Source organism: Copadichromis virginalis, linkage group LG1 (genome assembly GCF_057382275.1).
Source record: "Copadichromis virginalis isolate Kocher_CV1m ecotype Utaka linkage group LG1, C_Virginalis_male_GT1.1, whole genome shotgun sequence".
NCBI classification, from domain to species: domain Eukaryota; kingdom Metazoa; phylum Chordata; class Actinopteri; order Cichliformes; family Cichlidae; genus Copadichromis; species Copadichromis virginalis.
In genome coordinates, this window is record NC_140618.1 from 23,878,073 (window position 1) to 23,904,116 (window position 26,044).

A 26,044-nucleotide genomic window follows, 5' to 3' on the forward strand; every position below is an offset into this window, starting at 1 on the left:
CACGGACTCTGAGCGACTGGATCGATGCAGGTCAGACAACAATTTTACATGTATGATCTTAAAACAGGACACAGCCACTATACACCCTGAGCTCATATCAAATGTGAACACAGGCTGAGTCTATGTTTGACGTTGTTTTCTATCTAATCTTCCTCTCAAACATTTAAACAGCAGCGAGTCTGCAGCTGAGGGAACACAAACTCAAACTGTCAGAACAGATTTGCTCGTTTCTTGGATTCATTTGGTGATTTATTAAATGTATAACTGTTATTCTAATCTGCTGCTGAGTCTCTTACGCTGATGAAAACGCAGATGACACAGATCACGAACACCTGTTCAACCAATCACTTTCATTCCACTTTGATCTGCGACAAACGGATGCGTTCATCTCTGTTACAGTGTTGCGTTAGACTGCTATATTTTTTTTGTTCTTTATGCTGTAGATTTTCACGTCTCTGGAATAGTTGGCAGTAATAAGGATGATTTTCTGTAAAATCATTTTTGATATGACCCGTGAATTATACGTAGATGACAGTTAAATTACTCAGCCGGGAAACTGTGTTGACTCAGAGAGCTGAAGATATCGTGGACATGCTGACCTCGCTCCGTGGTGTACAGGTCCGTTTACCCTCATGATTAATATTCACAATTAAAATATTAGCCGAACATCATGAAGTCTGTATGTGTTTCATAGTGTCGAACAACCTTTGTACAGTTAAAGCCAGCAGTTACTACATGACGGAAACACCAACGTTATCTCTTTTCTGCGTTTATACGCAGGTCACGCTGATTACTGAACAAAAACCCAAAGATCAGCTGTTAATCGAATTTATTTGGCGACTGAAACACGTAGGACACATAAGAACATCAGGAAATAAAAAGCCGATAAATATAACGTCAGTAAAAGAAGTCAGTGTCAGCGGGGGTTATTACAGCTGTGTCCCGGGCCTGCGCTTTGTCGGTGGTAATTACAGCTCGATTGCTTGCGAGGCGAGGCGAGCGGGTCTATCGCTTCGCCGTGAGACTGGGCAGACATCTCCGAAATCATCGAAGCACTTTTGCAAAGAGGCTGTATCTTGACAAACCGACCAGACACATGAAGATTAAACCACTACATTCTAAAAAATATTAAAACGGTATTTGGTGACACACAAACAGGGTTTTTCAAAGTTCAGTTCTGTTAGTTTCCACATGCCGGTTGTTGTGTGCTAAAAACAATGGCCATCAGGCCAAAGCAATGGTTTTGACTCGATCAGCGGTAACCCCGCCCCCTGAGTTTGATGGGTGAGTTTGACAGATAAAATTATTTCATGGTGAGACCTGAAGGTGTCAACTGTGCCAAAATGAATTGATTAAATACACCATTAAATAATTATTTAAATGTGGCAATAATTAATTAATTAAATGTGTCAAAAACATTTTTTAATTATTTCCCATTTTAATTAATTATTTAATGGTGTATTTAATTAATTCATTATGGCAGTCCTGGCGTTTCATACCATACTAGAGGGACCGAATAGCTGAAGGCTCTCCCTCCCAATCTGCTTTTAGAAACTCTGCACACAAGCAGGCAGTCTGAGAGTAAAGTACTATTATGTCTTCAAGGTATAATAATGTGGAGAGATGGATTTTAAATTCCGTTCTGGATTCAGCGGTCAGCCAATGAAGAGAAGCTCACAAGGAAGCTCTTAATTTGTCTTAATTTGTTTGTTTTATTATTTATTTATTTATTTATAACTGAACTTTCAAATTCAATCAAGCCAATTTAGTAGTTCTTGTAACCTTTTATCCTTTTATTTATTCCGCATGCTGATGCAAAAAAGACTGCTGTCAAAAGGTTTTGTTGCTCAAAATGTGCACAATAACGATGGAGAATTTTCAATTCAGATTTACTTTTATAGCGGGGAATCACAATAGTAGTTGCCTCAATGCGCTTTAAGATAAAGACCAGACAATAATACAGAGAAAACCCCACCAATTATATGATATGCTCTCTCTTTCTAGCCCCTGTCAGTATACTTGCTGCACCATTTTGGATCATCAAGAATCTATCTGTATTGCTCAAATGCAAGAAAGCAGTCCTACATATTTGTGTAATGTGCACACTACTGGAATCCCAGATTTCTCACAGTGTTAAAGGAGATAATGGTATCTAGAGTAAGCATTTGGTTAGATACAATGTTTCAAAGAAAATTTAAGCCAAATGTAGTAACCTCAGTTTTGTCTAAATTTAGTCATTTTTGTCTTTAAAATAAGCTTTTAGTTTAACTAATTGAATTTTGTTAAATAAAGCCGGGTCCTCTCCAGTTCAAGGGGCTTATTATAGACTCATTGAACAGCATTCATTATAGCTGACACCGACCCAGCGTTCAGTACCAAAAGACAATCTTTATAGTTAATTTCTGAAAAGTCTAAACACACATACACAAAGGACACAAGGAGTTAGACTGGGGCCGTATATGTTACACAGAGGTGTTATTTGGGTTTGGACAGAGACGAATAACAAAAACAGCTGAAGACTAGAAAAATTTGCATTTCCTGCGAAAATGCTGTGTGGATGCCTTAAGGGCTGAAGATATCTGCTGAAAAAAGCTGAAAAAGTTGAAAAAAAAAAAAAAAAAGCAAAAAATGTTGCTCTGAGCAGGATTCAAACCTGGCCCTTCTGGTACTCAAGGCAGGTTCTCATCTCACTTCGCCAACGTCTTTCTGACAAAGAATAGGTGGAGAGACTGACAATTGTGCTGAAATGAGCAGAAGAAGCTGAGAATTGTGCTGATAAGAGGTGAATCAGAAGAATTTCTGCTGAAAAGAGTTTAATCAGCAGAATTTCTGCTGAAAAGAGTTGAATGAGCAGAATTCTGCTGAAAAGAGGTTTTTGCTGAAAGCAGCTGAAAAAGCTGGTATTTGTGCTGAAAACTGGTGAAAAAACTGAAAAATGTGCTGAAAAGGGGTGAAAAAGCTTAAATTTGTGTTGAAAAGAGTTAAAAAAGTTTAAGTGTTAACTGAAAGAAATGTTGCCATAAGCGGGATTTGAACCCGGGCCTCCCAGTCCGAGAACGGATGCTCATCTCACTGAGCTAAAACACAGCTCAACCCGGCAAGGAAAATCAGTGAGGCCACTGATAATATGCAAAAAAGGGCAAAAAATATTGAAAAGAAAAATCAATATCTCAAAAAGTATAGAAGTTATGAGCACCAAAAGTCATAGCCGGAAAGAGCAGAAAGAGCAGAATTTTTTAAGATTTGAACGGTGAAAATAGCACAAAAACTGTGGGAGTAGTTGAGTGCCAAAAAGTGTACGGAAGCAACTAGAATAAAGTATAAAGATTAAAGAGAAACAGGAACTCAATAGTGTGGATGCCTATTAAGGCATCCACACAATTAAGACACTCAAAGGGAAAAGTAAAACACCAATTGAAACCAGTTTTTTTTCTGCTGTCAAGCTTCAACAGTCGTGTGACCCCCTTATGACCAAACAACAAAAGTGGGAAGAAACTCCTTTTTTACCCAAACGAATCCTTCACCAGTTATAGGCTCAGGAAGGGGTGGCCATTTGTTGAGGGTCAGGGGAGGAAGACAGGACAAAGACACACTGCGGAAGAGAGCCAGAGATTAATAAGCTACTGAGCTGCATTTATTATAGCTGGCGCTGTAAACTTACTCAGCACATAGGAGGAGCAAAGAGTAGTCCTGCAATAAAAGGTACTTCGAGGCAGCCTTTGTAGTGATTTGGCACCATATAAACAACTGAAAACAGAAAGAATCTGGAGCGAAAATCTGTAAAGATCCCAACAGACAAAGGACTGAAGGACATTTAAGTAAGAAATCTGCTCAAGGACTAAGATTAAGGTCAAAGAGAGGCTCAGCCACTGCAATTTTTGATTTAGTTATCAGGATAAAACCAGACAAACAAAGAGTAAGACAGGAATCTATTTAGTGCGTTTAAACTTTAGGAAATGCTGCACAGGGTAAATTTGGCTTCATGCTTGGTGCTCTGGATCACTTCCTGCGCCATCACCTTGGCTGTGGATCCCAACGATTACATGGCCAGAGCCTTGCAGTTAATGTCAGAGACGCCACTCATTGATGGGTAAGTGAAATTTTATTTGTTTATTTATTTATTTGTGATTAGTGTGTAAATATCTGCGATTGAAGTCTAATGCTGACCCAATAAAACAAGTTCACTTCTTTCCTGATGTGATCTTTCTCCTGTGCTTTGTTCCAGTCATAATGACTTGCCTTGGCAGCTTCGGTCACAATTCAACAATCAGCTGAACAAAGTGGATCTTAACACACTGGCAAACACTCACACCAACATCCCTAAGATCAAGGATGGACGACTGGGTGCTCAGGTACACACGATGGAAGAATTATTAAAGAAAAAACATAATTTCAGTGTCAATGTGCTCCTTATTCATGGGCTCCCACAACTTATCTACAAACCTTCCTCACTGGAGACATCTCACAAAATAACATAACTGAATCAGACTGATCATTTTAAAAAGTCATGTTACACTCTCATTTTAAATATATTATTAGCAGAGAAGTCAGCCATTTCTTCAAGAGATTAAAAGCATCTCAAAAAATCTATATCTGTCAATACATTTTGTTTTTAATTGCAGTTGTACAGAGTTGTACAAGGAGTGCACAGGAGACGGAGTCCAAAACTAAAAGGCAAATATTGATAGTTAATTTCTAATCTCTAAAAAGTCTACACACAAAACACACACAGGACACCAGGAGGAAAACTGGGGCTGTACATGTTCACATTGATGGCTTTATTTGGGTTTGGACAGAGAAGGGTAACAAAAACAGCTGAACATAATTAAGATACTCACATGGAGAAATAAAACAAAACAATAAAATAATATAATAAAAATAAATCACTAATGGGAACCGTTTTTCGCAAAAGGAACAGAAGATGTTGAAACTACCATAACTGAAACAAATAGACACGAAATATGAAGCTAAAAACTAGTTATTACTTAAGTGATTAAGGAGGGAAACAAAAAACAGAAGGAAGGTGTTACACCATGTGGAGGGGAAGGAAACGGGGAAAACAAAGGGCACTTATATTGATACAGAGTGAAAGAGCTGGCACTCATTCCAAGAAAGCCCAGAAAATAAGAATCTAAATGAAAGATTCAATAATACTCCTTTCAGGCAACTATCACTAGAACGAAAATGAAATCAAGACAGGGATTCAGAAAAGCCAACAGAAGCCGAGCATTTGAAACACTCAAAAAATTAAAATCCCCCAAAACAATAAAAAAGAATTTTTTTGGGGGGGATTTGTTTTTTGTTTTATTTATTTTTTGTCATAGTTAATTTCTATTAAAGTTTCTTGAATGATGTCATGTGCATTGCGCAAGAGGTGTTGGCTACATGGGGCGTGATACAAACAGTCATTGCTAGGAAGACATGCATTCACTGACTGGGTGGTTGTGGTCTCGGGATGTTGCTGACTCAGAACGTACACAAGTCTGTCACTTCCATGCAAACTACAGAGGACCGCAGCAATATCATAGTGACCAAACCAATCACCAGGAAATTTTAACCTACTGGTTAGGATGTGCACACTTTTCCCTAGCAACAGGTGGTTACTGATCTGTAGGCTTGCGTGACTTGGGCTTTAGCAATCAATCACTTTCCCAGTGACAGTCATTAGCTTCCAGCAACCACTCACAATCAATGCCATGAAAAAGAAACACGCAGCCGCCTCCACCCACACCCACAAATTAAAATATGAATTAGCCACACCCTGCTGAATCAGAGAATCATGAGGGGGGCAAATACCTTTTTTACAGCATTGTGCATATGTGTTTGAGAGTATGATTGTATTTTATTCATCTTTGTTTAACTTTGAAAGTTAATTATACATAGTATAATCTTTGCTCTGGTCCTCAGTTCTGGGCAGCATACGTCCCCTGTGACACTCAGTACAAAGATGCTGTCAGACAAACGCTGGAGCAGATAGACGTGATTCACAGGATGTGTCAGAAATACCCTGAAATCTTCATGTTTGCCTCCAGTAGCCAAGGTGAGACACTGACTCCGACAGTTCATAGCTGTCCTTCTCCTGGTTGTATCACACATCAACTGTCATGTCTGCACAGACATCTTGAAGGCCTTTAATATGAATAAGACCGCCAGTCTGATTGGGGTTGAGGGTGGTCACTCACTCGACAGCAGTCTGGGGACCCTGCGCACCATGTACCAGCTGGGGGTGCGCTACCTCACACTCACCCACTCCTGCAACACACCTTGGTAAGAGCCACCACCACATTTTAAGGCATCGGTCAGACCTCAAAGATCAATTAATTTGCTGTTACTTATATAAAGAAATGTGTTTGAATTTTCAGAAGAATACAAACAATGAGTAGGTTATTTTCATGTTTCTATTGATTGACTATAATGCTGCGCAAAAGTCTTGATAAACACATTGTTTCGTTATATTTTGCTAAGAAAATTGAAAATAGCCGTAGTGATTTGCAAGGCATGGATCGAGCCTGGTCACAGACAAAAATCAATCGCAATGACAAATTCAATCAACATCTTCACTGAAAAGTGTTTTTGAGAACTAGTCTGGAAAACTGAGCCTCTATATTTATATGACATGTGTTTTCCAGGCAGAAAATATAGTAGCTATTAGTTCTAGTTCTGTATTTTCAGCTGAGTTAAATATGCTCAGTCACATGCCTTCACTTCCCCATTCAGATGAATGTTTATCCAAATTACAACTACACAACATTAAACAGAAAATGCAGAGTTAGGGGCTGTGTCACTGTGTGACAGTTTCAATAATAAATTCATGTGAAAAAGAATCAAGAGACGTCTTATGTGAAGAATAACTTCCTCTGGATCGTGTTTGCACTGTTTCCATTCATTAACTGAGCCGACAGTAAGGTTCAGATGTTGCATTGGAGCTGTGGAGAGCACGGGGGATTCCTGCAGGCCCACTCAGGCAGCAGTATCACATTCACTGGCAGGTGAATCTGTACTGATATGCTTTACCTCAACAGTGACCCAACCAGGTGCAACCAGCAGCTGGTTAAATTTAGGAAACAGAAAGAGAATAGAATGCCTTTTGTGTCACGATACATGTGTACAGAGAATTTAGAATAGCCTTTATTGTCATTGTACAGAGTACAACGAAATTGGAGTGCCACTCCCTTGGTGCAAGTTTCAATAATAAATATAAATGTAAAATATAAAAAGTACAAAAAAACAATCGTAAGTACTCAAACAATAGTATGTACAATATATACAGGATAGCAGCATTAATATAATGACAGTATGAATAACAGCATAATATAATGACAGTGACGGTATGGAATAGGTTCAATTGTTTTTGTGCTTATTTACTATGGTGATAGCTCTGGGAAAGAAGCTATCCCTGAATCTGTTTGTCCTGGTTTTATGTGACCTATAACCGTCAGCCTGACGGTAATAGTTCAAACAGTTGGTTGCTGGGGTGAGAGTGGTCCTTGATGATATTGCCAGCTCTGCTGAGGTACCGAGAGTTTGCAGAGCATCTCCTACTCAGTGCAGCTCAGGATCCAGGATCCCCATGCTAAACAAATCAAGCTCTGGAATGGCGCGGTTATGTCTGCAGCTCGGACACAAGGATTTCACTACATGTTGTACTCTGTATGATTGTGTATGTGACAAATAAAGTTTGTTTGTTTGTTTGTTTTTGTAAAGGTTTTGTGCAGACATGCATGAAAGAAAGGGAGGTCTGCACCTCACCATGTGAACATCGGCCTCCAGGAAGATGTTAAACTATATTACTAAATTCTTTTACCAATTCTTTTATTTTTGTTTTTGTTTTTAGAATTGGGAAAACGGTGAACTTTATATAATCTGCTACGTCTGAAATCATGGAGAAAGACCTTAAAATATCTCTGTACATCTTCGCCTCTGTCAGTGCGCCACAGGGTGGCTGTGGCCACAATGTAGCTTGCCATCACCAGTGTGTGAATGTGTGTGTGAATGGGTGGATGACTGGATGTGTAAAGCGCTTTGGGGTCCTTAGGGACTAGTAAAGCTATACAAATACAGGCCATTTACCATCTTTCTCAATGTTTCATTAAATGTTAATGAACACTTCAGTTTACTTTAAATGAGTTCCAGATTGTTCGTTGTCTTAAGTTTTGCATGTTTACTAACACTTGCTTTTTCATTCACAGGGTAGATAACTGGCTCGTGGACACTGGATCAGAGCCATCGGAGCATAACGGCCTCTCTTCTTTTGGCAAAGTGAGTGATGCAAACGTGGGAAATCATTATTTCTGGGAGTACTATGTTACACATTAACATCTTTTGTGTAGCTTTATTCCTATTCCTCTTTTTTCATTTAACCTCCTAGGACCCTGTGTCCATATGTAGACATCACATTTTGGGTTATTTAGACTAAAATACTCAATTTTGCTCTACATGGGCCTGATATCCACTTACGAGGACATTATACTGCTACTGTTCTATCAAACTTTTAAACAAATATCCTCATATGTGGCTCTTATTTTTCTTAAAAACAAAAATAAGGTTAAAAAAAATCTGGTAATTCTTTGTTTTTTCATTCATCAGGCCCCAATATGCCCAAATATCAAAGAGAAATTAAAAATGCATGTCGTGAAAGAGTTCAGGTCTTAGGAGGTTAAAGCTGACCTTCTTGTGTATATGGTAAATCACTACTTTTCAAATGTTTAAGAATCTCTTTATGTTAACTATTTAAGAGGCCTTTTACACAAGAACTGGACTGAAAATAAGTGACAGCAGGCCTGAAGGAGAGATTTGAAGTTAAAATTGTTGTTTTATATGCAAGTGATCAGGAGAGAGCTACAACTCAGACTGCTGACAGCCATTTGTAAAAACCATGACCTCATTAACTCGGAAAAGAAGCATCAGAAAACACTGACAGAGCATCAATAAAAAAGTATTCCGTTATTATGTTTTATAGCTTAACGACATTAGCCCAAAGTTTCTTCTGAGGCACTTCAAAGAAAATAACATTTATTGCCAGAGGTTATATTGGTGGAATTGGTGTAAAAAAACTCTGCTGTTGATAACACGCACATGAGCTTAGTGAGGTGAGGTGGAGGGAGTGTTGGAGCTGTTTGTGATGGAGTTAGATAACGGCAGACTAATAAAAAAAAATTGCTGATGCATGATTACATAAACAAATTAATGTGTTGTTGAATTTTTAAAAAAAAAAAGCCTGAGAAAAGCTTTACAGATTTTCTTAAATCTTACCTCTTAGCATGTGTGCTACATAAAATAATACTTAAAAAGATCAAAGCTGAAACACTGGGCACATCCTCCCAACCCTCACTGAAACTAACTGAAACTAATATATAAATAAGGAGCAATCAGAAAATATAAAAACAATAACAACCACAGTGGTAACCAAAGTGCATTCACATTACAGCAAGTAATTGCGGAAATGAACCGCCTGGGGATGCTGATCGACCTGGCTCATGTTTCTGAGGAGGTGATGAACCAGGTGCTGACCCTGTCTAAAGCTCCGGTCATCTTCAGCCACTCCTCCGCATACGCCGTCTGTCCACATAAGAGGAACGTCCCAGATGACGTCCTGAGACGAGTGGTGAGTTCACGAGACACAACCGAAAGAAACAGCAGGTCAACCTAAAGGCTGAGGACCTCGTGAAGATCAGCAGTATATGAATAGTTCACATGGTTATTGTTTGATTCTCTCTCTTATTGCATCATCTTTGGTGTTTGCTCCTCAAATAGTTGAAACCATCTGAAAAGTGGGAGTAAAAGCAAGGAGTCACAATGCAAATAGAGGGTTTAAATTATAACAATATATTGTACTTTAACAAGTTAGCATCCACAACCTTTTGCCTGAAACTTTCACATCAAATTAATGGAGTGGAATAGGAATAATATTTAGCTCTTTCCAGCTCTTAGAAATAACACAAAACTGGGCCCAAGTGCACCACAGATGTTGTAAGTGATCTGGATGTGGGGGAGCAAAATGCATCAACAGATCACCTGATCACAGTAAAACACGCAGCCAGCTGATATTGAACTGCTGCTTGGGGTCTTAGATAACGCATCCATAAAAACTCTTTATGCAACAGATGAGCTGCAAATGGCTGTAAATGGATCAAGTTAAATGATGCGTAATGACAACTTCCCTCCTAAAGTCAATAAAATAAGATAAAAGCAAGAAAGTTATTGTACAGCACTGTAAAATGATACACGTAAAGTTATAACCAGGAAACGTAGCAGAGGTCAGTGCACTCATGCGAATCATTGGGACGTGCATTTTGTGGCCCGGTTGATGCTTTTCTTGACTTTCTGTCATTCTCTGCAGTAGATCAGAGCCATTTAACACTAGTCTGTCTCTCCAGAATGAAACTAAAGGAATTGTGATGGTCAACTTCTACAATGACTATGTGACCTGCAGCAATACGGCTAAATTGTCTGATGTCGCAGGTAAATTACTGCTGTGACCATGACATCTGCTGTAAACCAGTCAAACATTAACATTTATCTTTTCATTCTCAAAGCTATCTTCTGTCCATTCACTTCATTCTCAAGTTTGTTGCTTTCATTATAGATCATTTCGACCATATAAAGAAAGTGGCCGGGGCAGACATCATCGGCTTTGGTGGAGATTATGATGGCGTTCCCAGGTGTGTTCCCACATAAACTCGCTGAAATGTGAAGACATTGGCACACCGTGGAGAGATGCACCAAAGTTTTTTTTTGCTAATAGCTCTTTGGGAATCACCTTGTTGGTGCAAAAACACTTTCTTCTCCTGTCAAACTATTATCTTGGGTATTTTTCAGAGATTCGTCTAAAGAAATTGGAACAAATGATGTGTTTTTGTGCTACTAACAAAGTCTTGTTTTTAAGTGTCTATACTGGTTCATCCTTTTACGTGCCTTTTATTCTTGAATGATTGAAAGGTCTGTGTTATACATGGCTTTTAAAAAAAAGCAAAGAATATTCATCTGAAAATGGTTAGGTACAAGGACTGGACTGAAGATGCATGGAAAAGCAGCCAGTGTCCAAAGAAACACTTTGAAAAACATTCACAAAGCCTGGAGAACTACTGGTCAAGACCACTTTAAAATATTGCAAGAAAGTGTGAGTTGTTGGAAGGAAAATATGATGAAATGAGGAGTGGTTCAGGATTTTTCCCACAGTACTGTAACTTTGCCCGTTGGGTAGTTAGACTCGTGTCATATTCAAAATTGTCTTGATGAAGAAAAAAAACCCACCAACACTTTTCTTTACATTTTGCTTCCAATGAGCTGGATTTTCTTGTAATTTTTCTTGATAAAAAAAAAATTGTGTTTGTTTGTTTTAAATATAGTACTGCTTTTTGGAAGTGCTGTATAAAAAAAAATCCACTCAATTTTACATCACATGTAACTCGCTGGTTGTAAATTTGTCCTTTTAGAGTACCTGAGGGTTTGGAGGATGTGTCCAAGGTCCCCAATTTGGTGGCTGAACTGCTCAGGAGAGGATGGACTGATGAGGAAGTCAAAGCTGCTCTTGGAAATAACCTGCTCCGTGTCATGAGTGAGGTTGAGAAGGTAAGGAATAAATGCATGCACACAAACACACACAAGTAACCTAAACCTCGATGCACTTCATGGGTTCATGTATCATTTGGAGAGCTGTGTGAAGAAGCTTGGTCAAGTTGGTTGCACACGTTTGATTGATTGGCTTGTTCAGTGGTAAACATATTTACCTTAGATGCAAAAGATCTTCAGTTTGAAAGTAGAGGACAAAGCTAGCGTACTCCCAGTGCTGATCCCAAGCCTGGATAAATGTGAGGAGGAAGGGCACCTGGCCAAATCAAACATGCAGATCTGTTTCCCCTTGGGAAATTAGAGAGAGCAACCAAAAGTACCTGTTAAGACGTTTCCTCACTCCATCCATTTAAACCAGCGTGACAGAGATATCAGCCTCCTTATCTGAGGATCTGCAACGATAAGAAAGAATTAGATACTCAGCACACCTTAAAGCAATAAAATCTGATATAGCAGTTGTTTCCGGATTGTAATTCTGAGCTGGTTGATGAAGTGACTCTAGTAGATCTGTTATTCCATTAAAAACCACCAAATGAGTGTTTCCCACCTAACCCCTCAAAGTCAGGTTTTTATTCTCCACCAACTGTGAAATCATGGACATTTTCTTTGTTACAGGACCAAAAGTGCACAAGGTTGGGCTGAAATTTGGGTCCTTTTAAGTCACAGATTTTTCCACTATTTTTGAGCACCACAGAGACCAGCTGCATGACATCGTCAAGGCTGAAGAGAAAAAATCATTTCAACTAAATCAATTTTATACCAGCTGCAAATGTCTTAAAAACCAAAATCCATGATATCAAACTCTGACCATCAATATCGTGGGATATATCATCAACTCAAGAGCAACACTCCTCCAAGTTAATGCCTGCAACAAAAGCTAGACTGGATGTTTATCTGTAACAACTTAAAACGGTGCATTACTGTGCACATTCAAGGGAAGTTGATCAGGAGTGAGTGAGTTCTTTGCATGTGTGAGGCCACTCAAAGACCTGCTGTGGGGATCCGAGTCATCATGTTGGTTTCCTCTAAAATGGCTCTGAATGCAAGGTGTTTAATAATAATTCCTCCAATCACATCCATCACAAAATGTTTTGCACTAGCTGGTTTCTGCAGGTTGTCTTGTGACAAATGTCCTTTGCGACAAGTAGCAATTCACAAAGTCATTACCTAACCGAAAACTTAGATGTTTACGGTTAGGTAATGACTTGTCGAATTATATCTGCATCTCAGCTGACTTTACAGCACCAGATAAGCATCTGCATAATGATGGGGGGGGGGGGGGGGTTTATAACATTTAACTATTGTGAGTCATTGCTCCTCATCCCCAGAAACCACACCTTCTACCAGTTTCTCTGCATTATTATCGTTTTTCTTTGATCAAGTAGACTTAAATTTAACAGCACTATAGATAAACAGATGAACCCTCACGTGGATCACTGGGACAAATGCGTGAATACAATCTCTAAGCTATCAATGATCATCTAAAGACCACTGAGCTTTTTTAAAATGTGTGTGTATAAGTAATGTTGGTGTTGACAGCTACTCCGTGGCTACATCAGGTTTTAAACAATGTCTTTGAATAGCAGATGGGCTCACAGTGAATACACCCCATTAGTGTTTTTGTCTCCTGCCTGACGATGTCATCTTTGTGTGTCAGGTCCGCGACAGCATGAGCAACGAGATCCCGGATGATGTTCCCATTCCAAACGAAGATGTGCAGAACCCGTGCAGAACAAGCTTCGGATACCCCAGCACTACCGGCTCCAACGGATCAGCCCAGTCGCTCAGTACACTGGCGCTTCTGATTACACTGGTTCTCCAGGCTTGGATTACATCAACTGTTTAATGGGTGACTGTAGAACCTACAGTATGTAAGTCCTGAGTTACATCCTGAACTGTAATGCTATACCGCTGAGAGAAACTACTGCACAACTTTCTCCCCTCATGCAGTTTTTAAAGCTTTAAGACTCAATTATATTAACTAAAATGGTATAAAAGATGGACAAACAAATTATGTTATTAAAGTTTATTTAAACCTGAGTCAGAGTTTCAATTCATCCATTTTATCTCATTTAAAACAAAAACAGTAGTAAAGGTGCCTTTTTATGGGCAGGACTGTAAACAGGGTTTTTTTTTCCCTAGTTGAATAATGAAGTCACACAACTATAATCTGAGTAACACACCTGAACATTTTCACTCCAAGCAGTACATTTCTTTGTTTTGTAAAGTGAACAGGGCCATCTAGTGTTCAGAGAGAGAAACACCATCACTGAACATTTTTAAAACAAGTTTTGTCGATTTGAGTTTGCTTTACAGAGAAGTAAAAAAAGATTTAGATTATTTTCCTTAAAAAGTTAACACTCAGCTTTTGCACATTTTACTTTACAAAGAAACAATAAAACATTAGGTTTTAAAAGCTTACATCACCAACTGTAGTTCCAACACAAGCACCTTTGTTTGCTCACTGAAGGTAAAGTTATGTATTCACAAACAGTAAACTATCACACAACGACACTGACGGCTGAAGACATGATCTCATCTCACAGTTCGAACTAAAGGCTTTAAACACGTAAAACATCCGCACTAGTAAACATAAAAGAACATTAAACAAACCATTTTTTTAAAAAGAATGTAAATATATATGTCTACTGGTTCCACAACGTTGTTGCGTTTTAGCTGAAGCATTCCAGACACAGACGCACTTTTCGCTCAGCAGCTGCTGTGGTTAGTGCATCTTGAAATTTAGCCACTTCCAGTTTTTAAGTAGAAAACAACAAGACAGTTTTTAATGCAATAGTTGGTAATAGATGTGGTTTATAGAAGGAGCATGAAGACAGAAAAACGTAATGGTAAAGAAATGGTTGTGTTTATCCACACTGATCACATCCTAACATCAGAAAAAGGACAAATGAAGCTTGTTAGTTGCACAGGAAACAAAAAGCCTTAAAAAAAAAAAAAAAAAAAAACTAATTGATCATTTTTAGTACATCATCAGCGCCCCCTGCTGTGCTTCACGAGTATAGTCTTGGGTGTTCTGGTGATCTGTAGCTCACTCAGCGCTGCTATCTGCTGGTGAGTCAGGCAGACAGACTTAATGAAGAACTGTGTTACTGAGAAACGCAATCAAAGAGCTTTACATGACAGAGCTCCTCTGGTAACACTGGAGTGTGCCAGTTTGCTTTGAATGCCTTCCACAGACATGAGCAGTGTGACCCCAGCTGCACTGGGAATGTACCAACATATTCCTACATCTCAGAAAAGGCTGACAAAACACAGCAATAGGAGGAGGCCATCGTCCCACAGCGGTGGACCGGATCCATGCGTGAAGACGCCACTGCATAGTAACAAAATGTAAAGAGACCAGATGGAAATATTGATGAAAACTGACAAAGTTGGAGCCATTGCTCTAAAGTGCATCCAGCTCTCCAGATGAGTTATGAAGAGCTAGTCACTGACCCTTGCACTGAAGGCTTATCATAGCCTGTCAGAGGTAACATTTCGGCTCCTCCCCTCAAGCTAGAGTGTAAAGAGGAGGAGAAGGGTTAAATTTAAGACACATCTCTCAGAGTTTCTGGTTCCTGTGTTTCATTGTTTGACAGCAGAGGGGGATGAGCAGGAACACCGATCCTGTAAGGCAAAGAATCTTTAGTCAACATCTTCCTGGTGGCAGACACCAGGAGGGAGTAGTTATCCGGGTTGTACTCCGACAAAGGGGCACGCGCATGCAGTAGAGGGAGGCTGTCTCTGGTGGGCTGCGACAGGAAGAGGGGTGGTCGCCTCTGGTTCTCGCCGTCCTTCATGGAATCTGGGAGCGGTTTCCGTTTGCTTTCAGGTAGGAGCATTATGCAGAGGACGGAGAGGACAGCGAAGGAAGCGAAGACAACATGATGGAGGAAATAGCCACCATTGTTCTGGAGCTCCATCAGGGAGGAGGCGGCCCTGCCAACACAACCCAATGCCAGCACCAGGCCAAGGCAGCCACCTCTGGACGAGAGAGAGGAAGCACAGGAAAAGGAGAATAAATCACCAAGGTGAAAAGATCGCACGGTACTTTGTTTCAACCCATTTTTTTTTCTTTGTACTTTAAAACTTCCTTTTGACTTTGCAGCAAATGGGATCAATACGTCCCATTTTCAGTTTAATCAAGAACAAAGAGACATTTACCGAACTACAGTTGGCATCACCTCACAGGTGAAGAATGCACTGAGCATGGCGAGAGCCTGAGAGAACAACAAACCCACAACGGAGAGCACCAGCACCAGGCCACCCTGCGGGTCTGTCAAACACAAACGTCAATAAAAGAGTCATTAAAACCAGAGAGTGAAAAACTTTCTGGGATGTGATCCAAAACTTTTTCAAGGAAACTCTGAAGGGAATTTACAGTAGATCTTATGGGCCTGTGTGGATGTTACATACATGGTGTAAGGGCCAGCAGCAGGAGTGAAGACAGTCCAGTGATGATGGCAGAGAGGAGAAGCATGCCACGTCGGCCAAAGTGATTGATGGACAAACACAGGAAGATGCAGGCGAGCGCTCCAGTTACCACCCGGAGGAAGTAGCTGAAGTAGAACTTATTGGAGAAAGTGTGCAGGTTTTTGGTGAAGCAGTACTGGATGCCTGTTCCAATGAATCTGGATGGCAAAGGAAAAAATAAAATAATCAGGTTGAAAGCGGGTACCTCAAATCCTAAAAATTACCCGTTAGGGAATATCTCAGTCTATCTAGCTCTGGACCTGTCGTGGCACTTGGTAATCAGTTTTGTGGTTTAAGCGCAGCAGATATTGAAAGCATGTTGTACATTTCCTGCCCTCATGGTTGATGCCATAGCAACACAAACAAAAACAAATGAATTGTTTCCCCTTTAATTTGACCTCTTCTGTAACAAAGTAACAAACCACTGATGTGTACAGCTGATGACAAAGTATTTCCCCCCTTCCTCATTTTTTACTTTGACATATTTCCAGGATTTCAAATTTTCAGGTCAAATTTTTTTTTATATTAGACGAAGACAACCCAACAAGGAGGAAAAAGCTAACAAAACATGCCTTTCCTGTGTGGAGAGTAGATGCCCTCCTTGCTAAATCATGAACTAACTCATACTTTGTTTTGGTTTAGAAAGCTTAGTTCAATTTCACCAGCCACACTCAGGTCTGATTACTGCCAGTTGGATCTCGACATCACTTAAACAGGAACTCGAGTCCTCATTTGAAGTTCAGAGTTCATGATTCAACAATAAGAAAGACTGGGCAAAACATGGCACCATGGGAGCGATCCAAGGAAAAAACCCACTACTGAACAAAAACACCACAAAAAGGTTTTTTCTCACTTCTCCTCAGTGTTAAGAAAAACTCAGTATCAGTTATCAAACACTCGCCTGCAGTTCTTGTTCGTTTTTGTTCAACCCACTGAATTAAAGCTGAACGTCTGCACTTCAACTCCATCTGAGTTGTTTCATTTAAAATGAATTCTGGTGATGCACAGAACCAAAACTGTCCAAATATTTATGGACTTCATTGTAGCGCCCCTGACTCGGGACCGCTGATTTCATGAAGAGAGGAAACTCACAAGGTGAAGCCGAGTATGAGGCAGTTCTTCCAGATGACGTGAGTCCGACGCAGCTCCAGAGCAGAGTGGTATCGTGGCTGACTGTCCTCGCCGTACACTGAATCAATCTCTGTAACCACAAACAGGGAAATCATTTAAACTGATGTCCCAACAAAGTTAAACCCCACTGAGTTTGATTTGGAAATACGTGTTGCTTCTACCAAGGAAATACCAGGGTTTAGAAATTGGTGAGGTCCAGATTTTTCTTCTCTTAATGCATCACGTTTAAGGTTTAGCGCCTGTGCTCCAACAACCAGGAGAAAACTGTACACGCCTACAGAGAAATCCTAGAGGTGTGTGTGTGTGTACCTGACAGCAGGGTTTCGCCAGGGTAGAGGTCGTCTTGTAGAAAAACACAATTTCTTTTAGAGAAATCCTGAAGGCTCCTCTTCGCTTGAGGAATCTGAACTGTGGCCAGCAGCCAGCGAGGAGACTCTGGAAATACCGATGCACAGCTGAAGAAAAAACAAACAAAAACAAACTGTTATTATCCATCACAAATATCAATAGCAAGTCAAAAGGCTTTGACATCTCAAACAGCAACATCATAAGTGCTTTAGTCACCATGTTATGGCCAAGTAAGTGAAAATCTGTATTAAAGTGTTTTTTTAAACTTGATCTTATGAGTGGGTAAAAATGAGAAATCATACGGTAGGCATACTCTGCTTTATAGACAAAATATAGACATTGGGGTCATTTTTCTTCCCCATTGACTTCTAAGCAGTGTACAAGGTAGGAGTTGCCCCCTGCTCGGCATTAGAGAAAAATGCATGTTTAAAGTTTTTTGCATTGGCTTCACTTTCCAGCCTGAAAGCTCCATCCATCTTTAAAATACAGTACACTGTTTACAGCTGGGAATTACAGACACGTTTATATACAGTTCCCCCCTCCACCTGAGGTTGGAGTGTAATTAGACAGATTTCAAGGACGTGTGCGGTCTACATCATGTGCTCAGAAATTCAATAAGACTTGAGATGATTCAATTATTGTATTTGTAGTTGGAAGCTGTTGCTGTGACAACAACATGGTGGAAGTGAAATAGTCTCCCTCTTCTGGGAGGAAATTTTTTTAAAATAATTAAAGAGCAGAAACAAGATCTAAACAATTTTGATGCCGTGTCTAAAATACTTTAATTTGCCTGCAGCATTTTGTATTGCTTGGAGTACTGACAGTTCCCCCCCCCCCCCCAAATCTAAGCTGGTAAATATGGCATTTCAGCCATCTAGCCACGATGACACAAATGCATGAACAATTTTTAGCCCAGAGCATACCATGTTAGTTTTGTAGATTCCCCATGCAAAATAAAAATGACACAGCCTCTCCTGAGGCCTTTAAGCTGTTACCTGGCAATTTTTCAGAGCATCTGAGTGAATGATAACACTTGTTGTTATAGGGTCTCATGTAAAGACCGTTTGAGTGAGGACTGGGTGTTATCTACTAAAATATCCCAGATAACAATTAAACAAACATGGAGATTCTTGTGAACTCGGGTGTGGCTTGCTTGAAGAGGCCTGAGACAGGAACGAAGATCGCATTATGTTATGGCGTGAGGACGGCACATAGAGAACCGCTGGGGAAAAACAAACAGCGTGTTTACCTGTGCGCCTCCAAAAACACTACCAGCTGACTCACCACCAATAGGACAGCAGAAGAACTAAAGGCAAAGTGGCCACCGCCTGGAGGACGGGCCAATCACGGGACAGAACCGCAATGCCTGGCAACAGCAGTTCTGCCAGCACGCCGAAGAAACCACTGACCATAGCAACCATCAGACGATGGGGAGGGTCGCAAAGCTCCAACCCTAAGGGGATAAGAAGAAGAAAAAAAGAAAGCATCAGAGCACAGCTGAAGGAAAGCAAACCTATTCATCCCGTTGCTATGGCAGCCACCTCGTGCCTAAAGCACACTGTAGCACATCCTCAAACTTCATGTCAGCACAGGTCATGTAGCATGTAAGGGTGAAAGCCCCGCCTACCTTCACCTCCTGTTTGGTTTAAGAGAAAAGGAAATGCCAAATGGAACAGCCAGGAAATTTAAAAGTCCCATTTTAGGTGATTTCAATAAGAATCAGTCTTGTTTTTCTAATTTAAAGTTAATTCCTCAACATCTGTCCTTTATTTAGTTTTTATTTACACTTATCACTTTCTAAATCTTTGATAGAGTCACCCACTCATCCAGGGTTCAATCGGTTTAACTTCTGTACCACCATTAAGACTGCTTTTAAACCCTCATAGGCAGAAAAGGAAGTGGCTTATCTCAAGTGACTCCTGCCATCAAAGACCTGACCTCCCAATAGGGGAGACCTGAAGTCCACCCTCGTGCAAAAACATGAAAACCAGCATTAAAACATAGAATCTGCTCTCAAATTGTCAAAATAAAATTTCAACATATTAAGTTTATAATTTTTTTTTTTTTTTTTTTTAAAGAAAGAAGGATGAAGTGGAACGGTTTTCAGTGTGGACGTGGTCGTTAGGGTAGTGAGGAGCTCACTTCCTGGTTGCCCTGCCTTCAGTCCTGTCCTGCTATTATATCCTCCTGCCTATAGCACCCCCCACAAAAAAAAAAAAACCCCCAAACAAAAACAAAACATTTTCCCCTCTCAGCCTAACCCCACACAGCAACATAATTGGACAGTCCAAGAAAAGAAAAACAAACAAACAAACAAACCCTGGAGTGAATTTCGACCTGACCTTGCAGGAATGTGGGAGTACGCCTCCCACATTCCTCCCATTTCTCATATGCATCTACAATCTCCACCTTCGCTCACTGCGAATCACTACCAAGCAGAGAGGTTTTGCTGAATCTCCTGCTGAAGACTGAAAGCTGAGGACTTTTCATAGTGGGGTGGCTCACTTGTGCCGTTTGCCCCACAGAGAGAGGACAGCTGAAGTATGACCGACCTTCACACCTCTTAGCTCAGCTCCAGTCACCTGCCTGCTGTCAGTCACAGCCTGGTTTCTTTAGTTACCAATATAATATCCATCTCCAGTGTGCCTGCTACAAACAACTGAAGCTATAATTCTAATAACAGAAAAAATTCCTGCTCCCCCCCAATAGTCTTGAATGGTAGCATATTTGTACACCTACCAGTCACTGGGTAAGCCTGTGACTGGTACTAGGGTTGCGCCCACTTTTGCCTTCAGGACTGTTTTAAGGCTTCATGACAGATTCAACAAGATGCTGGAAATATTTCTCAGAGACTTCGGTCCAGGCTGACATGATGGCATCACAGATACTGCAGATCCACCACATCCCAAAGGTACTCTGAGGCCATCCGAGTTCAGTGAACTCAGTCATGTTAAAGAACTGTAGTGACTGGACCAAGTGGACCACGGTCACTGCTCAGGTATTTATTACATATCGACATGTCTCTGTGCATTATCCCTTACACTGTCAACAAATCAACTTCGCTCATTCTGATTAATGACAGTCTCCTGCCACAGCCTGTGAGCAGGAGAAAGTCCACAACTAGCTGGTGAACACAGTAACATTTAACAACAAAAGAATCAACTAGATATGTAGGCAGGAGGAAAAGAGGAAGACCTCAAGAGGAGATTCATGAATGTAGTGAAGGAGGACATGCAGCAGCAGATCTGCTGTCGGCGACCTGAATGGAGCAGCCAAAAGAGGAAAAAAGAAAGGGAATTATGACCACAATACGTAATGTCTCTGCACGACTTGTATATTTTAGTCTCCTAATAAAATTATATGACCAGACAAATGTGGAAGTTTGTCTGACGGATGATGTGATTTCATGAAAGTTATTTAATTATTCCTCATGTTATCAGAGGCTTCATGATGGAAGCTGAACTGATTAGAGACACTTGGTGGTTATATTTATCTACAGCCTCTCTTTGCAAACTACACAGTTTAATGAATACGGATAATAGAAATGAGCAGTGATGCAAATGCTCCAAACAACTTTCACAATAAAATGCTGTCAAGTTTAGCATAGAGTTTGAAGCATGAACGCATCTTAACTAATTTGTCTGGAGAATCAAACATGAAGCACTGCAAACGGTGATCTATCAAAGATACTGCTTTAGACTGAAGGTGAGGAGATTTAGTTTAATGCAATGCTGCAGTATATCCTTTAATGCATGAATTTCAGACTTTACTATGAAGGTATCAAGTCTCATTTCAGGACTCTCCACAAATAAAGATAAGATGGGCAAGATTGACCTGCTTCTGTGGGGACAACAAGGGCTTCTATCTTTTCCACTGATAAGATTAGTTCAGCACAGCACGGTGTACAGATAATTAGCTGGGCAAATACATTAACATTATTTAACTTTTACACGACATCAGATTTTTCTCAATAGAAAGATATAGTATCAGGTATCATTGCAATCTCTTGTTCAATGATTTAAGAAGGAAAACAAAATAAAAGAGAGACAGCAAGCTGATGAGCACGCTTTAAAGTTGAAACCATAACCCCGGAGAGCATGTCAGGCTGAGGGATTTTCCCCTCAATGACACGGCACGCCATGACAGATGCACAGTAACGATCATGTGCCACTTGTTATTTACCCTCTGGCCTCTTATGTGTGTAAGTAAAATGTGAACATGTGACCAGTCCATAAAACCTTTTTCTACTTCAGTGAGAAAGCTCGACTGCCAGACATCAGCTTTAAAATGTGGATACAGATTACTTACGGGCGATGTAGGAGGACACAAACAGCCCAGCGAGTGAGGCGCCTTGAGACAGACGCAGCAGCAGAAACACCACCACACTCCTGGACAAACACAGAGCTACACCCGACAGACTGGACAGACCGACGGACAGGAGGAAACCTCGCCGACGACCCAACCTGAAGACACAGACGTAAAACATGCACGAGTGAAACTTCACAGCCTAAACAGTCAACACACACACAGAAATGATGATCTAATGCAACCGTTTTAAACACATTTATTCTGGTGTTTATGTTCTTCATATCTTATTTAGAGTTACATATCAACTGAGGTTATTACTCACCAGTCACACAGGGTGCCTAGAAATATGTATCCCAGAATCCATCCAGTCATGAAACAGATATGCTGCACGGGGATTTTCCAGTAGTCACTGCAGACCAGGTTCCACTGCAGGGGAGGAAAAAGCAGCACAAACACTGATGAATGTCATGAGTTTAAAAGGAAATGTGAGACAATAATTCAATATTTCAGTGCTCTAATGTCAGAGTTCTTGAACAACACTGTAGGTATACACGAAGACTTTTAGGTACACAAGTTTAACTGCTTGTTAGCACAAATATCTAAATCAGCCAATCACATGGCAGCAATCCATTGCATAGTCAAGTTCAGACTGAGCATCAGAATGAGAAAGGTAATTTAAGCAACTCTGAGCGTCCGATGGTCATTCCTGCCAGACAGGCTGGTCTGAGTGTTTTAGAAACGACTGATCTACTGGGATTGTTCCCACAATCATGTCTATGGTTTACAGAAAATAGTAAAAAAATAAAAATGTTCTGAGGCTGTGATGAGTCTTGATTTCTGTTGCAATATGATGGTAGGGTTTTTTTAAAGCATGAAAGCAAGGATCCGTCCAGCCCCTACGAGTTCAGACTGGTGATGGTGATGAAATGGTGTGGGGCACATTTGAGCTCTTATAATCAAGTGATCATGGTTTAAACGGCACAGCCTAAGTGAGTACTGTCGTTTACGTCCATCCGATAATGCACCATGCCACAAAAGTCAAATCGTCTCAAACTGGTTTCTTGTACATGACAGCGAGTTCACCGTGCTCAAAAGGCCTCCACAGTCACCAGATCTCAATCTGATGGAGGTTTTTGGGATGTGGTGGAACAGCAGATTCACATCATGGATGTGCAGCCATCACTTCACCTTGGACTAAAATCTCAAGGAGTGTTTCCACCACCTTGTCGAGGAGAGATCAAGGCTAAAGGGGCCCAACGTGGTACTATGCATGATTATAAAGGTGCTCATGGGTCCTGACAGCGAGCCATTTTCTGGCTAACCGGGTCCATCTACTGTTTGTAGTGTTGGTGCCTTTTGAAAAGTTTGGTAATGATATTTAATGTGTAGTTAATTCTAGCAGCAGTCCTTCCAACATGTTTATGCTCCAGTTCTGATGAGCATTTGCAAGCCAGTTTTCCAGAGGTACTCCACATCCAGCTCCAAAATGGTGAGATTTTAAAAAATAAAAAGTCAATTTCTTCATTTTAAATTGCAATTGGATGAAAAACAAGTGACCAACTAAAAAGGTAAGAAATCAAGCTAAACGCCTACACTGCAGAACCTCAGCACGAAAGGTTTCAGTCATACCAATGCAATTATACTTTATGTATAAAACATTCTATCAAAGACTTAAAAGGCACAAATTAGAGCTGCTCCCAACATGCTGCATACATCATAACCTGACTATGTAACATGCCGAGAATAGCAGTTGAGTCAAACGCACAGAGAGCCGTCTGTGGGGGAATCAGGAATGTAGATCATGTTGTTTGTAATCGAGTTAAGATGCCTGCTGACAGTGTTATTACATTAGAATAAAGTGCCAGCAGCTTTACGCCTGGTTAGTACCAGTCCCTGCCTGTAAGAAAGATTCTCATCTACTTTCCCTCCAGCCTCATCTCCTCTACTTTCCTACAGACACCAGTCATGTTTTCTGTATTTTACAGATTGATCCAGCCGCACAGTGTAAAGTCAAAGCATCAAAGGAAACAGTGAAGAAAGTGAGAAGAGCTCAGAAAGGAGCTAAATGAAAACGACTGACTACGTGAGGTCACTTTCCAATGTGCCGAGCACATTTTAGGGTTTGCCTAGGAGGTTCCTGGGGGGATCAAAATTGTAAATACGGCTGAGAGACTGGTAAGTGGCATCAAATTGCTAATACTTAAAGCTAATACAGATACGATGCCTTCTGTCCCATCTCCTGGGACAGACTTCAGACCCCCACCCACACTTAACAAGTAGTTAAGAAATCTGATCATCTTGAGTATTTTTTCACTTAAATCAACAAGCCAACAAATATTGGTTCTTCTGATCAGTGCGTTTGTTGTTATTTTGAAAATAATGCAGTTTAGAAGTGGTACAAAGATGCGCTCAGGTGTGACCGGATCGCTTGACCAGCATCATGTGGAGTGAATCACATTTAAAACAGAGGCCAGGAGGGTCATTCAACTGAAGGTGATGGGACATTTGATCATTAACAGCTGTTCATTTTTGTTAATCTGTCAGCTGAGTAAGTGATACGGTTTTGTTGTAAACCAGTTTAATCAGGTTCCATGATTCATGGTTCCAGTTCAACGTTTCTTGCTCTTTAACAATAAGATCTTTAGGTGTGATCAAGTTTTTTGTAAATATTTGGTAAGGATTTACAAATTTCATGCAATGTCAGTGGTGTCCAATTGCACCTGGCCTTAGACTCATATGAGTAATTCTATGCAGACCCGCGATAAAGTGCACCCGTACCCCTTCCATAGAAATGAAGAGTCTACATAGCAACCAGGTGCTGATAATCAAATGCACTTGATTAACTGATCATCAGTAAGTGAGAGTTGTAGCAGTTGCAGGTCTGAAGCGTCAAAGTGTGCGTTAATATGATGCAACAATCTTCCCAGGAATGGACGTCCCAGCAAATTCACCAGAAGGTCTGACCATTCAATATTCAGAGAGACTGAAAAACAAAACAGAAAAGCCCAAGAGCTACATCTGAGACTCTACAGGCCTCAGTTAACATGTTAATGTTAAATTTCATGACAGTACAGTTAGAAAAAGACTGAACAAGCGTGGTTTGTTTGGAAGTGTTACCAGAAGAAAGTCTCTTTCGTCTAAAACAATCAGCGCTGCACAGGTACCGCACAGGACGGGCACACGGCAGTCGACCATGAATTCCTCTGTGCACCAAAGTATTCTAGAGTCAAATGTGAGGCCATCAGTGCAAAAGCTAAAGCTTGAAGGAAACTGGGTCACGCAACAGGACAACTGAATGACTAAGACAAAAAAAAAAAAAAAAAAAAAAAAGAATCAAGATCCAGTCAGAGTACAGACGTCAACTGTAAGAGAGCTGTGCATAACTGAACACCTACAAACCTCAATGAGCCAAAGTAACTCTGTAAGGAAGAGTGGGCCAAAATTCCCCCACAGTGATACGAGAGGCTGATGAAGTAATGCCTTTTTTGTATTACTTTGAGTTAAAGGTGGTTCCTCAAGCTACTGAATTATGAGGCACACATAGTTTTTCCTCTTCTGTTCTTTTTCACATGACTGTGTGAAATAGTAGTAGTGAAAACAGTGTACCAAATAAGATAAGATAGAACTTTATTAATCCCTCGGGTGGGTTCCTCTGGGAAATTCGGTTTCCAAAAGCACAGCACTGACAGAAGTTACAGCATGTTGTTTGTTTGTGTTTTGTTTTTTTTTTATATATGTGTATATCTCTATATCCACACACACACACACACACACACATAAAATTTGCTTAGGCTTTACTTGATCTTACGATTTACTTTTTAGCAATTTTAGATGAGCTTTATCTTGCCAAGTTAAAAAGAGGACTCTTCTATTAAAAGTAAAGCCATTATGTCAATATATGTGCTGAAACTAAGGTAATCGCAGCGGCACAAGCATTTTTTTCCCCCCCCAAAGGAGGAATCCACAACACAGATAATTTCTATCAAGGTTTCAACCCTCTCCTGGAGTTTTTCAGTCAAAATAAAATTACATTTTGAGGGTATACGGGACACAATTGTCTCTCTTTGCTAATGTTTTTATTCCCACTGGGTCTTGTCGTTAGGATTTCCTACACAGACTTATTTTCCAATTGAACTTACCGTCACTTATTTCAAGCAATGACGACTGACGGCACATGAGAAGACAAAGAAGGAACAGTGATGTGAATTAGACA

General features: G+C 40.4%; 2 protein-coding genes across 3 annotated transcripts in view; one reads left to right on the top strand and one right to left on the bottom strand.

The window, feature by feature from the left end:
• On the top strand, positions 1 to 13,605 carry dpep1 (dipeptidase 1). Of its 2 annotated transcripts, XM_085455572.1 has the most exons (10): positions 2,694 to 4,090; positions 4,226 to 4,352; positions 5,908 to 6,040; positions 6,117 to 6,267; positions 8,190 to 8,259; positions 9,428 to 9,604; positions 10,377 to 10,461; positions 10,586 to 10,661; positions 11,436 to 11,571; positions 13,229 to 13,605. In XM_085455572.1, the coding sequence occupies exons 1-10, from the start codon at positions 3,957 to 3,959 to the stop codon at positions 13,415 to 13,417; spliced, it is 1,278 nt and encodes a 425-aa protein (XP_085311698.1). In that variant the 5' UTR covers positions 2,694 to 3,956; the 3' UTR covers positions 13,418 to 13,605. The 2 variants fall into 2 exon arrangements, with proteins under 2 accessions (XP_085311705.1, XP_085311698.1); XM_085455579.1 differs by lacking the exons at positions 2,694 to 4,090; positions 4,226 to 4,352 and adding an exon at positions 1 to 30.
• Positions 13,583 to 26,044, bottom strand: part of slc22a31 (solute carrier family 22 member 31) — a 16,514-nt gene continuing 4,052 nt past the window's right edge. The window contains exons 2-9 of the mRNA XM_085455562.1: positions 22,154 to 22,257; positions 21,832 to 21,986; positions 18,808 to 18,976; positions 17,485 to 17,630; positions 17,137 to 17,245; positions 15,988 to 16,202; positions 15,736 to 15,847; positions 13,583 to 15,555 (exon numbers count right to left, since the gene is read on the bottom strand). Coding sequence (XP_085311688.1) covers positions 15,120 to 15,555; positions 15,736 to 15,847; positions 15,988 to 16,202; positions 17,137 to 17,245; positions 17,485 to 17,630; positions 18,808 to 18,976; positions 21,832 to 21,986; positions 22,154 to 22,257 — 1,446 coding nt within the window. The 3' untranslated portion in view covers positions 13,583 to 15,119. The remainder of the gene's footprint in view (positions 15,556 to 15,735; positions 15,848 to 15,987; positions 16,203 to 17,136; positions 17,246 to 17,484; positions 17,631 to 18,807; positions 18,977 to 21,831; positions 21,987 to 22,153; positions 22,258 to 26,044) is intronic.